The 16,112-nt window shown below is 44.2% G+C and overlaps 2 protein-coding genes across 2 annotated transcripts in view; one reads left to right on the forward strand and one right to left on the reverse strand.

Moving 5' to 3' along the window:
• Positions 1-16,112, reverse strand: part of LOC124595212 (potassium voltage-gated channel protein Shaw-like) — a 659,419-nt gene that overhangs the window by 553,098 nt on the left and 90,209 nt on the right. The gene's annotated exons all lie outside the window — the stretch shown is intronic.
• LOC124594458 (putative transcription factor SPT20 homolog-like 2) lies at positions 11,411-15,082 on the forward strand. The gene is made up of 2 exons (XM_047132833.1): positions 11,411-11,623; positions 14,759-15,082. The coding sequence occupies exons 1-2, from the start codon at positions 11,411-11,413 to the stop codon at positions 15,080-15,082; spliced, it is 537 nt and encodes a 178-aa protein (XP_046988789.1).

Raw genomic sequence — 16,112 nt, forward strand, 5'->3', positions numbered from 1 at the left:
ACCACTTTCTTCGGGCCACAACTGTGGGTTCTTTGATTGCTTTGGGAGAAGGCTCATCATACTAGAACACATGAAGTACTAGTTTACTTTATTCTACAAATGAATAAAAGATTTGTTTGTCACAAGAATAACTAACAACAGTCACTGACTAGCAAAGCAATACTTAAGACACTAATTAACAGGCTGTTCTCTTGAGGTACAGAGTGGGACATTTAGAAAGTACACTTCATCGGAAACTTTAACGCTAACTGTCCTACTCGACGTTGTTGACCGGTGTAGCTGAGGTCTCTAACTGCGCAAAGTTCTTGCTAGCTTACCATTGTACTGACCACAGCATGAGGATGCTGCCACACGGAGGGAGGGATTTGTGGTCTTCAGGCGCTCCACGATACGTCGTTGCGGACTGCAGTGAATCCTCGTTGACATCTGTAGTGTCGATTCGAGTTGCCAACTTCAGTGTTGCAACGCGATCTCTGTACGGTACTAAAAGTAGGAACAGTGGCACTGTTCACAGGGTGACTTCACTGACATTGTGTCTTAGTTTATACCATATTTCACACTACTGACCATTAAAATTGCTACACCACTAAGATGTGCTACAGAGGCGAAATTTAACCGAAAAGAAGAAGATGCTGTGATATGCAAATGATCAGCTTTTCAGAGCATTCACACAACGTTGGCGCCGGTGGCGACGCCTATAACGTGCTGACATGAGGAAAGTTTCCAACTGATTTCTCATACACAAACAGCAGTTGACCGGTGTTCCTTGGTGAGACGTTGTTGTGATGCCTCGTGTAAGGAGGAGAAATACGTACCATCACGTTTCCGACATTGATAAAGGTGGGATTGTGGCCTATCGCGATTGCGGTTTATCGTATCGCGACATTGGCTGTTCGCGTCGGTCGAGATCCAATGACTGTTAGCAGAATATGGAATTGGTGTGTTCAGGAGGGTAATACCGAACGCCGTGCTGGATCCCAACGGCCTCGTATCACTAGCAGTCGGGATGACAGGCATCTTATCCGCGCGGCTGTAACGGATCGAGCAGCCACGTCTCGATCCCTGATTCAACAGATGGGGACCTTTGCAAGACAAGAATCATCTGCACGAACAGTTCGACGACGTTTGCAGCAGCATGGACTATCAGGTCAGAGAGCAAAGCTGCGGTCACCCTTGACGCTGCATGACAGACAGGAGCGCCTGCGATGGTGTACTCAACGAACCTGGGTGCACCAATGGCACATTCTCCAGATCTCTCACCAATTGAAAACGTCTGGACAATGGTGGCCGAGCAACTGGCTCATCACAATACGCGAGTCACTACCCATGATGACCTGTGGTATCGTGTTGAAGCTGCATGGGCACTGTACCTGTACACGCCATCCAAGCTCTGTTTGACTCAATTCCCAGACGTGTCAAGGCCGTTATTACGGCCAGAGGTGGCTGTTCTGGGTACTGATTTCTCAGGATCTATGCACCCAAACTGCGTGACAATGTAATCACATGTCAGTGCTAGTATATTTGTCCAATGAATACCCGTTTATCATCTGCATTTCTTCTTGGTGTAGCAGTTTTAATGGCCAGTAGTGTAAATATTTGTAACGTTGAAAAGCCGATTTTGGGTGTATTTTTCGGTGATGAGGCTATAGCTTCATTATATTAGGTCGTGTTTTAAACCATATCTGAAGGTGATTGTCACTGATCAAACCGTTGACTAAAGACCAAACAATACTGTGATCTTAGACGAAACTAAAAGGAAACTGTTGTGTACTTTCTGGGTCACTTTTCTGTTCGCTGCTATGCGGCCGCTTGTGAGACTGTTCTATTGATCCGCCATCCAATTGCGACGGCCCCTTGCCTACTTCAATCGCATATAGAGATGTCGATCTGTGGATTTGGGAAAAGTAGCTTTCATCTGCTGTGGAGCCCTTGTTCAGCAAAGTGTGGCTGAAAGGTGTGCTCTGTAAAACATGTGCTTCCATTAGCACTCTACACTCACGTCATATATCCATAAGACCACCTATCCTGCTTGATAGAATGAGCAAGCCTACGCCGCCTATGTCCTGTGTGGAGTTGTAGACGTCCATCATCTTGCGACCCACTCGTACTCCTTCTTGCGCTAAGCCAACTAATTTCTAAGTTTGCAAGATGCCCATTCCGAGGCGCCAGGCCGTAACCATCTGCCCCTTGTGATACTGACTTACCAAGACACAAAGGAATTGAGGACGTTAGGTGCCAGTGTTCATTGATTGTATCAATGGGACAAGATGAAAATTTGTGTCCGACAGGAAATCGAACCCCGGTCTCCTACTCAATTTTTTGAATATATACTTATTTGATGATTAATCACACCTCCTGATGTTTTACTTCAACAAAGAAAGGGACACGAAGTTATTCCCGTTACCACATACGCCGATAAAATGTCAAATACGGAATGAAAAAAAAGCCGCGAACCAGAATTGAACACGGGCCAGCAGCTTCACATTCTAATTAATGCTTTGACCGCTCTGTTTTTGACCTACCTACTTACCTAACTACATTTAATCTCCAAAAAATAAAAGAAACCAAAATGAAATCTACCCCTGCTGGCAATGCAACTAGAAAAATGTACTTTCCCTCTTCAGGTGTTGACCCTAACTATTGCCGAAAATTCTCCCAAGGAGATAGGTTCCACGGGTCTACATTTTTTTTATTTCTTAATTACATGTTTATAGTTATTAAACGTGTGAAAATAAAAATTCTGTGAAACGGAAGGGGTTACAATAAAAATGTGATTCAAAGCATAAACTAAAGTAGCTTTGTATATTGTTTGCGCTACTTCAGGTAAAAGAATCTTTCTTCAAGAAATGGTGCAACTGCCACTGGCGTTCTGTATTTCCAATAATGCCGTCTAAAATATCTAAAACAGACTCATGTTGCATTGCTAATGTCTAAATGAATGCAGCGCACCTTGAATCAGCCAGTCACTTTCCTTTCTCATTGCATGCAATTCAGGTCATTCTGTTCAAATGGCTCTGAGCACTATGGGACTTAACATCTGAGGTCATCAGTCCCCTAGAACTTAGAACTACTTAAACCTAACCAACCTAAGGACATCACACACATCCATGCCCGAGGCAGGATTCGAACATGCGACCGTAGCAGTCGCGCCGTTCCAGACTGTAGCGCCTATAACCACTCGGCCACCCCGGCCGGCCAGGTCATTCTGTCTTCAATATGATGCTGCGTTGTACGTTACACTGAGCCTGGCTCTCCCCAACTAAAGGAAACCGCAAAGAATGAACGGTACCTCGGTGTGCGTTCAAGAGCGTTGTGAGCCACTTTAAGTACTAAGAGTCATCAAGCTCCTCTTGCTCCCCTTCGCCGAAGATGTATTTGATTGTCATTCCCCTGAACCATGTAAGCGCCTGACATTTGACGAGGGGAAAGTTATATCCGAAAGAACAGACTTCACTTATATAAACTCACTTACGTTAGTGGATTTCCCCATTTGCGACTGGTATCGACACTTTGACTCTGTTCCAATGGTATAGGCCCACTTTGCTTACCACGTCACGTGCCCGCAACACCACCAGGAGGCATTCATCTTGCAATGGCCAGTGGTCATAAAGTTTTCGTTCGTCGACGTATAAATGTATAATCGGTGGATCCATATAGCAGAAACGCCGACAGCATTTTTTCTGTCATAAGCGCCTCATTCGTGAGTCTCTTACTTCGGAAACTGAACACGCGCAAATCTTTGTAAATTAATGACTAGTTAAAACATGAAGTTGGAACAGCATAACAGAGCACAAATAAACGCCACTGAGAAGTACTTTCATTTGATTTCAGGAACAGTTACACATCTCAACACTCACCACCCAGGTACCGATGAACACCCCACTATGCTATGAAGAATTTGGCATACAGTTTAAAAACGCAAACAAATGAACAGCATATATCATGTTGAACAGTCGTAGGGTCAGATTTTGAAATAATCATCTGTTACTAATGATCTGAATTTATTTAGCGCCACTTCAGCTTATTATTCAAAAAATTAATATAAATCGAAGCCGGTGCCGAATGTCCAAAAATTGCGCCAGTGTTACCAGCAGGAAGAAACAAAATAATCCGATATTCAAGATGCATTCATAGTATTACTATTGAACCATTTTCTCTGTTATCATTGTATGAATTAGTTTTGTAAAATTGTAAATACATATTCTAAATAGTAGTTTCACTCATATAGTAGTAAACGACATACCATTTTAATCGGCGCGCACCCAAACAGACTGTTTCTGTATTCATAATTCAATTATATCGCATAATTATTTATTGACTCACATGCAATGGGATGGAATCATTAGCGTTTGATGTAATGATGGAATGCTTCACGCGCCCAGTGAGGAAGCAGAACCTCAAAGGAGGTGAGTAGCACTTGTCCTGGAGACGCGGTAGTTGAGAGCGCCGAGGAGGCTGCTAGTATTCAGGTGTAGAATTCCGTTCGGGAAGAGATACGTCTGGATTGATACGTTTAATATTAAATTCTGTTTGTGTATAAACTGAGTAGTTCTCGAATGATGGAGAAGTAATCGATGTATGCACGTGCATAAAGCTATTTGAACTGGAAAATCTGTTGGCTCTGAAAAGGAATTTCAGTGAAACACCAAAGAATTTCATTTGTTACATTGCATGTTTCAATATTAACATAGGAAATCTAAGTAAAAACTATTTCAGACGTATGTGGTGGACCTTAAGACAGAGAGCGGCCAATGTTTTCGTACTAGAGTACACATCGTTTCGAAACCCAATACACGATTGTGTGTGATATCAACAAATAACAGTAGTGTCGTAAAATGCAAGCAGAGAACAGGCGGTAAATAAATTGATACGCTAGATCACCACATATTATCTATCCGTATACCGTTGTCAAGAGTTCCAGAATAGATAAGCGCTACCTAGAGAAGCCTACAACTAGTGTGACTACGAATGAACGAGCCACAAACGCTTGCGGTGATATTTATGCAAAATTATTATTACATTGTCGGGAATTCCTTACAGGAAGGATCATGAAATCACTTCAGACAGGCCATCACTTAGGGCGTGTATATTAGTAAATCACTTTCGGAAATTGGTTTCCATGTTTCGTAATAACTCAATAACGTAAAACACTACTGTATTCAGTTGTTCTCACAGAATACAAATATGTAGTTAAAAACCGAAACTCAGTTTCGACTGATAAACGCGATATATAACGCTGTCCGCATTTAAATTGATAAACGCGTCAATTTAAATGTAGAGAGTGTCCTATAGTAGGCCCTTGTCATTCATGTAAATTTGGCCTTCACCCTTTTCTTGGGATATGTATGGTTCGTGAGGTATTTTAATCTTCCAACTTAAATGGCTCATTCTGTACATATATGTATAGAAAGTACATGGGAACTGAATAGATGAGTTTGCTAAATATATTCGTGGGTAATACAATCTTTAGAGTAAGTATTCACAGAACATATAAAAGACAACAGAAGAGAACGGAAATCAGTTAATAGTAACAAGAACGTATAAGAATGAACTCTTCCATACTGGTTAAAGATAACTCGACGATACTGTATCGAAGTATTTGAAGTGGGCAAAAAGTCTCGAAACGACGTTTCCTTTTTTTAAATTTATTTGCCTTTGACATTAAATATTTATTCAGAGAAAGTAAAGATTTGGTATATAGTATCTTATATAGAGCATAGGCATTAGAAATTACATTAATTCCAGTTAAACTTCATGGTACACTTTGTACATTCAAGCACTCAACACAGTCCATATAACTCAACTTCTCACGCTTGATCCTTTGTGTCTGACTTATAGCTGGTATCTTCTTCTTGCACAAACCGGGCAATACTAACAAAGTATGTTGCCGTCACCAGCCAAAACAGACCTGCCACAGATGTAGGTTGAGGAATTATTGCTCTGATCAACACTTTGAAAAACATGTTGCGTCGCCTATCACAGCGTGAACTACGTAGTCTCATTTGGTTGAGGTCTGCAATCTTATTTGGGGGGAAATCGTAGTATGGAGATGGCTAAATTTTCAACTTATAGAGATTTGATGGATAATATCCGTGACCCAGACTGTCGTGCCCCATAAAAGCGGAAAGACGTAAGCTATAGGAAAACGGGTAACATATGTCATGTATAAGGATCAAGACGGAACAATAAAAGTGGGATACAAAGAACGAAGTGCTCGTATTAAAAGGGTGTGGGATAGGGATGTAGTCCTTCGCCCTTACTGTTCAATCTGCACATCGGAGAAGCAATGACGGAAATAAAAGAAAGTTTCAAGTGCGGGACTGACATTCACGGTGAAAGGATATCAGTTATAAGAGTCGCTGGTGGCACTGCTGTTTCAGTGAAAATGAAGAAAAACCACAGAATGTGTTGCATGGAATGAGTAGTCTAATGGATACAGAATATGGAATGAGAGTAAATCGAAGAAAGAGGAAAGTAGTGAGAAGTAGGAGAAATCAGAACAGGGAGAAATTTAATATTGGAATTGGGGATCACGAAGTAGGCTAAATCAAGGAATTTTTCTACCTCAGCAGCTAAATATACCCATGAGTAACGCATGACGGACGGAGCAAGGAGGACACAAAAAGCAGACTAGCACTGGCGAAGAGGGCCCTCCTGTCCAAGAGAAGTCTAATAACTTAATTTGAGGAAGAAATTACTGAGAAAGTACATTTGGAGCACTAAACTGTGAGGTAGTGAAATATGGACTGTGCCAAAACCGGATCAGAAGGGAATCAAACATTTGAGATGGGTTGCTGCAGAAGAATATTAAAAATTAGGTGGATGATAAGGTAAGGAGAGAGGAGGTTCTCCGCAGAATCGGCAAGGAAAGGAATATATGGAAAACACTGACAGTAAGATAGGACAGAATGATAGGGCGTCTATTAAGATCAGAGAGTGATTCACGTGGTACTAGAGTGTGCTGCACAGGGCAAAAAGTGTAGAAGAAGACAGAGATTGGAATACATCCTGCAAATAATTGATGACATAGGTTGCAAGCGCTACTCTGAGATGAAGAGGTTGGCTCAGGAGAGGAATTCGTGGTGGGACGCATCAATCCAGTCAGAAGACTGATCTTTTTCCTTTATACATTTAAACTAAAAAATTACTCCAGACATGTGACCATTTAATGAATGTATTTTGTACTAATACATAAAGTGTCTTCACCCTTCGTTCAGTTCCCTGGAAAATTGACACAACTGACTGTGGAATAATATCTCGAATTCAGAAAATTTGCTACTCTTACCATCGATTTCATCACGTTCTCCATGCCTGAATATTCAACACAAAATGATTCTTTATGTACACAATACTGAATCCCGGCTGCCGACTGGTGTATTATTTTGCTCTTGCAGTGAAATCTTTATATTCTTTCTGCATTGTGTTGTAATGTTGATCCATAGCAAATCTGAGGTAGCCGTCGATTATGCGACTGCATAATAGATATTGTAAACTCTCATCCTCCTCTTCTGCCATTCTCGTGCATTTTTAAAGGATTGTGACGATAGACTGCTAGACTCCCTCTTTCTGCGCAAACTGGACTGTGAACTTGTCGGTAACACGAAAAAATAGCGATGGATAAACAGCTCCGACGCGAAGATCCTACCGAACTGAAGAATGTCGTACCGAACAAAACATTCCGCACTGCAGTACTGCATGATGTATCGCACTGTACCGAGTACTTTCGAGAAGGACCAAGCGAAGCTGAGACAGGCCACCCAGGGCTCGCCTGTAGTCAGCCCCATAATGCTCGCGTACTGTCTGGCACACTATGCCCGACCTTATCCTACAGCTTGAAGAGTTAGACAATAGAAGCAACAGTTTCACGACACTGGTTGCTTATGTAATGGTCCCAGCACGTGCCTATTCAACACATAGAGCGCTTTGACTGTTGCTTGACAGAGGCCGACAAGAACGTATTTTAGCAGTACAGTGAAGACAACTCGTGATTTTAAGACGGAGACGAATTCATAATCGATGATGGATTTTTGTCAACTGATGATTTTTTATCGGTTGAGAAGAGCTGAAACTTTGCCTAGCCACGTCAACAGTTATTCCGCAGCGTTCTGTAACTACTCCCCACACAATATGACATAGAATGTACGTACATCACAAGATGCAATTTAAGAATTGCGAAAACAGTTGTGTGGGTGTCTAATTGACTTGAATAAATACAGCTACAGTTGATTATTGGACCTTCCATTCAGTTTTATATTTAGTAATTTTAACACCTTCATTAGAAAACTGTTTGATGTATGAACTGCATCCAGTTGAGCGTATATTGAACAATTGCGAAAGATAATTTACAACTTTGAACGTGAACGTAATTGTAGAACATCAATGCTGTATGTTCATGCTTGTAAAATGAACGTACGGCATTGTGGGCTATGAGTCCCCCATTCGGGGAAGTTCGGCCGCCGAGGGCAAGTACTTATTGCATTCGACGCCACTTTCTACGACTTGCGCGCTGGAGATGGGAATGAAATGATGATGAGGACAACGGAGAAAATCTCCTGTCTCAGCCAGGAATCGAATCCGGGCCCCTTGTCGTGGCCTTCATCCACGCTGACCACCGAGCTAACGGCGACAGACTATGCTTGTAAAAGAAACAGCGTTGTACATTCTAACTTTACTTTTGGAAACAAAATCTTCGCAGTACTATGTGCAAAGTGTAATTCAAGTCTAGTTTCTACGAGGACTATTTGGAAAGTAAGGAACGATAGGTCGCGAAATGGAAACCACAGTAAAAATCAAAACTGTTTTATTTGTAACAGTTAGCTACAGCTTCCAGCTACTTCTCTACACTGTCGCCGATCAGACTTAGACATCTGTCGTATTCTTGTACAAACTTTTCAATTCCCTCGTTATAGATGACAGCCGCCAGTGCTTTTCGACAATTTTTTACTCTGGACTGTTGTCTGTGTCAAAATAATGTCTTCATAGCCAGCGGTTCATTTGAGCAGAGATGACTTTCACCGGTAGCCAATTACGGGCTGTATTGTGGGTGATCAAACACTTCCCATCGAAAACGCTGCAGGAGCATCTTCATTGCCCCTGTAGAGTGCGACCGAGAATTGTCGTGTAGAACGAACCGCATGACAGTCATGTTGTGTGGATTGCATACCTTCAGGCGAAATCTTTCACCAGGCCCTCATGCTTGGCGGGAGACGCTAATTTCTAAACATCTTTACGTTCTCACTGTGAGCGGGAATTGAAAGGAGCGACATGATGCGATTGACGCTCGTACTAGACACAGTGCCCAATGCATCTGTGCAAAGCGTCATCAGATTTTCACCATATTTTCCATTTCGCGACCAATCGTTTCTTACTTTCCGAATAACTCTCATATCTCCGTTAATGCAGAAGATGTAGTCTTCTGGTGAATTTTGTTGAAACGCCGTTTATATCTTTTTTGGACCACTGATAATGTAATTCTTGTCAAATTTGCAACGGCCTGAAACAATGACTACCTTTAACCAAACCTTAACGTCAAAGTGAAAATATTCATGTATAACACGAAATTCGAGGACGTTTACTACTTCGCAGTAGTAGGTAAAAATTAAGGTAGCATGGCACGAATCACTTGAAGAACACGAAAGGCAGCTCAGCCGCCGAACTGGAAAGGTTTCCTCTATCCTCCGCGCCCGCAGTCGCCTTTCCGTCGGGAAGTATGAGAGCTGTGTATGCTAGTGGTGCTGTTACGTGTCGGTGAATGAAATGGTTTGTCGAAAGCGTAGCGTCACGGTGTTGGATGATGAAGGAAAGGAGAGGGTGAATCCCGGTGCCGTCACATAGCCCACTTCTCTTGAAGGGCACCCACGGAGGGGGGAGGGGTTGGCAGAATGCACCGAACTCAAGGACCAAATCCGACGGACGGATCCCCATCAACTGTGTTACATGCCCTCACTTTGTAAGACATTGCGGAGAGATTTGGAATTTAACACAGGACACTGGCGTAAAGACTGGTGATCAGAAATGCGACATACAGGCCAAATACTTACAGCGAAAAATTCATCCAGGACGAGGATTAGAAACAGCTTACCTTCTAGTCGAGCACCTCAGTAAAAGCGTGTGTTAGTGATCTGGGCTACGGAAGCGGTTTTCCCAACAGCCATCTGTAGCATCATTGTTTAGTGAGGTAGCTATTTTTCCTGTCCCTCCAGAACCCAATCCTTCGCATACATACTACAACACACAATAATACATGAAATACATGCAGTCTGCGAATACGAACAGCCGGATAGGGACTCGGACCCACATTTTCCACTTTACGCGAGCATTCACCTTAACCGCTTTGGCTATACGTGTACGATTTACAGCCACACCCAAACTTCCATATACCGTCGTTTCTAAGACACTACCTGCGGTCGTACACACATTAGGCAATGTCCATACAGTAGAGGACATTTTAATTGAAAGTCACTGCCTATATCGGTGGATAAATGCACTGCAGTGCCTGTGTTGTTAAGAACAATGATGGGATGTTCCTTCAGATATGCATGTCTGAAAGGACATTCCATCGCTCTTCTTTAACAACACAGGCACTCCAATATCGTGGCCGAGCGGTTCTAGGCGTTTCAGTCTGCAACCGCGCGACCGCTACGGTCGCAGGTTCGAATCCTGCCTCGGGCATGGATGTGTGTGATGTTCTTAGGTTAGTTAGGTTTAAGTAGTTCTGAGTTCTAGGGGGCTGATGACCTCAGATGTTAAGTGCCATAGTGCTCAAAGCCATTTTAACCACTGCAATATCGCTCATATTTAATAAGTTTATTACGTACTACATTTAACATATCGTCTTGCATCCCACAGACAGAGTTTATTCACAACAAGTTTGGGTTTAAAATTAGAAAACAAGGGTTTCTTGTTACAGATCGACGCACTTGTCCAGTACCTTCGCCCTGCACGTTTCTGCCGTCGTCGCGGAAACAGGCTGTAGGTAGCACAAATGTGATTATTGTGGAAATGATAACCTTTATTTTGGATGATAGCAGATCCTCCACCTTTTAGTTTTTCCATTTTCGTTAATCTCGGCGCCAGTACACTTGGTATAAGTAAAAGGAGAAAGAATACACATTTACAATTTAATTATGTCCCTTGGTAGTGACACCAGTGAATCTTCTTGAGAGCAGCTTCTTCCCTAATGACATGCCGTGGAGGAAGTATCCCCATTTAAGCGGTGTGCTCTCAGCCACAAGGCCCTTTGCAGTATCGGCAGGACTGCGGTTTGCGCCGTTAAAGGAACACGCTTCTTTGCCGAGAGGGAGCTCGCCGCTCTGGTAATTGTTGCAGAGGGGGTGGCAGCGGCTGCGGTAGCAGGTAGGGTAGGGGGGTCGGTTGCCCCTGCTACCCTGCTCCACGGCCGGCCTGAATAATGAAGCTGGCGGCGAACAGTTTTAATATCGCAGCGGTGCGCCGCCCCGCGCCGCGCAGAGCCGCCGAGCAGGAGTTGGCCGGGGCTGCCGCGGGCGCAGGCGGCGCACCAGCCACGCCGGGGAGGGACCCCACATTGCGCCGCAGCGTGCCCAACACCGCAACCCGCACAGCATCTGGCAGACATCGCTCTCAACAGACGTCGGCGTTATCAGTAACTAACGACGGCTCCATACGTTGTACGCCTCATACCGCACCAAACTCGTCCCTTGTCGATCTAGGTTTCTCTTTCCTTTTAATTTTAAGATACAATTTGCCTGTCATATATGTTTCACACTGCGTCACTCTTTTCAGGGGATCTGGAAGTTATGTTATCCTTGAAAAGTAAAGTTTGCCAAGATCGCTAGTAATTCTTTTCCTTACTATTACCATTTTCGACAGATCTACGCTGTCATAATCGGACATGAAAGTTACGAAATAAAACATCCCAAATGAAGGTGGCTCAAACATATATGACACCATACAACCACTGTGCACACTACTGCAACTTTGTAACCTACCTTGTAACATCAATACATGTACATGCTTTCTACAACATTGAAAATCACATAGTGAAACTAGGTCAAATGGTTCAAATGGCTCTGAGCGCTATGGGACTTAACTTCTGAGCTCATCAGTCCCCTAGAACTTAGAACTGCTTAAACCTAACTAGCCTAAGGACATCACACCCATCCACGCCCGAGGCAGGATGCGAGCCTCTGACCGGAGCTGTCGCTCGGTAAGCTAGGTCAAATTGCAATAAAAAGTGGCGAGGAACATCAGCATGTCACAAATAAAATAACACAAAATTAAAACATACATAATCTTATGTTTAAGTCCTACTATACACTAGTCACTTGACACCACAATGGTGACTTAGCTAGTACAATGTTTCCGCAGATAAGTAAGTATACAGCTGTTTAGACAGTCTTCCTTTCTTTCTTTCTTTTGCTTGTGCCTTGTTGCCACAATGACATAGGGCCGGCATGGTTAATCGGAATTGGCAAGATTAATTTAAGGGGTGGCCATATGCCCTTCTTGCCGCCACCCCTTACCCCCTGGGATGGAATTAGTGAACCCCAACTGTCAGTGTCTAGTGTAATCCATAGAATAGTGCGAATGTGTTCAGATGTCTGTGAGCCGCGTAACTGAGGCGGAACGTGGGGACCAGTGCGGTATTCACCTAGGGGGATGTGGAAAACCACAAAAAAAAAACACATCCAGGCTGTCTGGCACACCTGCCTCCGCCGTTAAGCCGCCAGGCGGATTCGATCCAGGGCCGGCGGGCCTACCCGAGTCCAGGAAGCAGCGCATTAGCGCTCTCGGCTAACCTGACGGGTACAGATGTTTAGACTGTGACGTCCGGTAATCGAGAAATTTCGATTACATCTTCCACTCTGCAATTATGTCTTCTCTCCAGCCTCATTAAAATTATTTTATGAGAATTTACGGAACATTTTACATCGAAAATTCAGAATTACATTACGTTTTGAAAATATATGATCCAATTTTTTTTATTCTGTTGTAAATTTTACATTTAAATAAAACTAATACGCTATATTTCCACAACAAAATGTTGTTTTAAGTCTGCGATGTAAAATGTTACGTAACTTCTCTTAAAAATAATTTTAATGAGGCTGGAGAGAAGACATAAGTGCAGTGTGGCACATTTAATCGAAATTGATTGATTATCGGACGCCATTCTATCGTTACAAGGTATGTTCCAATGTTGCAGTGGTGCACATAATGGTCATATGAAATCGTATATAATTGAGCCATCTTCATTTGCAGTGTTTGTTTTTGGAACTTTCAGATCCGACGTTGACAGCGTACAACAGCCGAAACCGGTAATAGTAATAAAAACAAATACTAGCGATCTTGGAAAATTTGATTCTTCAAGAATAATATAATTTACGTTTCGCTTCTTCCTAAAAATTACTCACCCTCCAATATCTTATATTGCACAAATGTGGCCAAAACGTAGGTTGTTCATGCGACCCGCAATCCTTAAGATGGCTTTGTTGCAGCAGGTCAGGGTAGTGTCTCCTGTGTAAGCGCCTTAAACTCCACAACTTACATCTATGAGAACCTGCTTACTTGGTCTTGTTATAACCCCCGCTACACTACCCTCCATTAAAAAATTATGGTTCCTTCATGGTTAACGGTGTCTCCCTTTCAAGCGTCCACCCCTTCTGGTCATTGGCCGGCCGGTGTGGCCGTGCGGTTTTAAGCGCTTCAGTTTGGAAGCGCGTGACCGCTACGGTCGCAGGTTCGAATCCTGCCTCGGGCATGGATGTGTGTGATGTCCTTAGGTTAGTTAGGTTTAAGTAGTTCTAAGTTCTAGGGGACTGATGACCTCAGTAGTTAAGTCCCATAGTGCTCAGAGCCATTTCAACCATATTTGAACCTTCTGGTCAAAACAGGATAAAAACTGTAGACAGAGATTTTAATACAGCCAGCAGATAATTTAGGAGATACCATATATAATCAAAAGTATCCGGACACCCGGCTGAAAATGACTTACAATTTCGTGGTGCCCACCGCCTTGGTGACAGCTTCCAGTATAGCAGGCATACGTTCAATCGGGTGCTGGAAGGTTTCTGGGGGAATGGCAGCCGACTCTTCATGGGGTGCTACATTGAGGAGAGGTATCGATGTCGGCCGGTGAGGCCTGGCATGAAGTCGGTGTGCGTAATAGGTTCGAGGGATGTTTCTGTGCCCAATGTTCCTTATCCTGGTACTGGAGGCTTCCCCAGATGCTATAAAGACTAAAGTAGTAGTTTCAACGGCAAACGGGTTAAGAAAGCTGAAATGGGGAGCAGGAACGACAGGATTGTTGAAGTAAATTTGCACGTTTAAGGGGATTATAGGATACAGAGAGACGTTGGATGTAGATAAGGAGTAAGGGGCATTTGAGGGGAGTGACGAGTGGTATATCGCCGTCAGTACTTTTATTTCCGCTTTCCGGTGTTATCACGAAGAGAGTTTAGTGTGCCAAGTGTTGAGTGGGCGAAGCCACCACGTGCTGTTTTGTTTGCACGTTTTCTGGTAGTCCACGACTCCCCAGAGAGAAAAATCTGAATTTCACACAGGGCGCCAGACACTACACTTTGTTGCCAGTTGGAGGGTCTGTTCTAAACGGCAGAGGGCGTGGCGCCCTGCTCCAGAGGCACGCCGGCACTCTGCGTTCCCCAGGCGTGGCGCGGGCAACATTCTTGCGTTAGTCTATGGGTGGGCGGGATTAATATTTAAACCGTGCGGCTGCAGGCCTGCGGCGGGGCACGTTTCAAAATAAATATTTGATCCGCAGACTGCGCCCGCTGCTCGATATGTATGCGGCAGAAAGGGCCGAAAGGCCGCGCCGGGCCGAGCAGCGCCGCGCCGCGCCGCGCAGATATTGAAGAGTGCCGAGATTTACTGCCCTGCGTCGCTGAAAGGGCGGCCGAGGGTCCGAGGCGCGGAGGGCGGCCCAGCAGCTGCAGGGCCGGCCGCGCCGCGCGCAGCACCCTTTGTGCCCTTCCAGTCCTTCCCTCCGCCACTGGCTATTATGGAAATTGGTTTGAACGTCCGGGCCGCGTTACCTCGTCTTCCCAGCGAGGCGGTAGTCTCCTACCGGCTGCCGTCGAGGAGCTAATGCGGAACTCACTCAGTCGCGAACAAATTGCGTTATGGCCGCTCAGTTGAGCTCGCAGCGAAAAGGGGGCGAACTACTGGAGGTGCGGAGCGTAGACGGGAAGGTTGTGGCTATAGGCGACTTTGTGACTTCTCCGCTGCTACGTATCAAGTTGAAACGCTGCCACCTGGCTCAAAATAGCATTTAACAAACCGTATTCTGCTACTAATGTCGTCGATGATATTACATTGATGGAAAAAGGAAGTGTTACCCCTTGAAAATCTTCACCGAGCTGAGCCGAACTGGTAATTCAGTATTTCCATCCTTTTAGAGCTCATTTTCGGTACAGATAAAAGCCATTGCCTCAGACGAAAATAGTCAGAGCAAGTTATGGCCCTTGGACGTCCCTAACTATTCCCGAAATTTTCAGCTGGACATCGCAACACAGTATGCCCAGAGGACGAAAATGGTAAGCATACATAATGGCTTTTCAATGTTCCTAATGGAACTCGAACTTCGTAGGTGGACATCGGAACGCAGTATGACCAGAGAAGGAAATTGTGCGCTTGTCTAATGGCTTTTGGATGTGCCTGACGATACTGGAACTTTTCAGATGGACATCACAACACAGTATGTACAGAAAACGAAAGTGGGGCACATATGTAGTGGATCTGATAATCTGATATGTACCTAACGATACTGGAACTTTCAAAGTCGGCATCGCAACACAATGTACCCAGAGGACGAAAACGTTGAGAGCAGGTAATGGAATTTGGATGTGCCTAACATACTTGACTTTTTAGGTGGACATCATAATACATTATGGGAAGAGGGTAAAAATGGGCCGCGCGGGGTAGCCGTGGAGTCTGAGGCGCTTTGCCACGGTCCATCCGGCTCCCCCCCGTCGGAGGTTCGAGTCCTCCCTCGGGCATGGGAGTGTGTTGACCATAACGTAAGTTAGGTTGACTTAGATTAAGTAGTGTGCAGGCTTAGGGGCCGATGACCTCTGCAGTTTGGTCCTATAAGACCTTACCCAAAATTTCCAATTTTT

Source organism: Schistocerca americana, chromosome 2 (genome assembly GCF_021461395.2).
Source record: "Schistocerca americana isolate TAMUIC-IGC-003095 chromosome 2, iqSchAmer2.1, whole genome shotgun sequence".
Classification (NCBI taxonomy): Eukaryota; Metazoa; Arthropoda; class Insecta; order Orthoptera; family Acrididae; genus Schistocerca; species Schistocerca americana.

Bases quoted from the DNA above. Each gene is read 5' to 3' on its own strand.
- LOC124594458 (XM_047132833.1), top strand. From the start codon at position 11,411: ATGAAGCTGGCGGCGAACAGTTTTAATATCGCAGCGGTGCGCCGCCCC. The intron at 11,624-14,758 runs GTAACTAACGAC...TTTGATCCGCAG, and splicing joins AACAGACGTCGGCGTTATCA to ACTGCGCCCGCTGCTCGATA.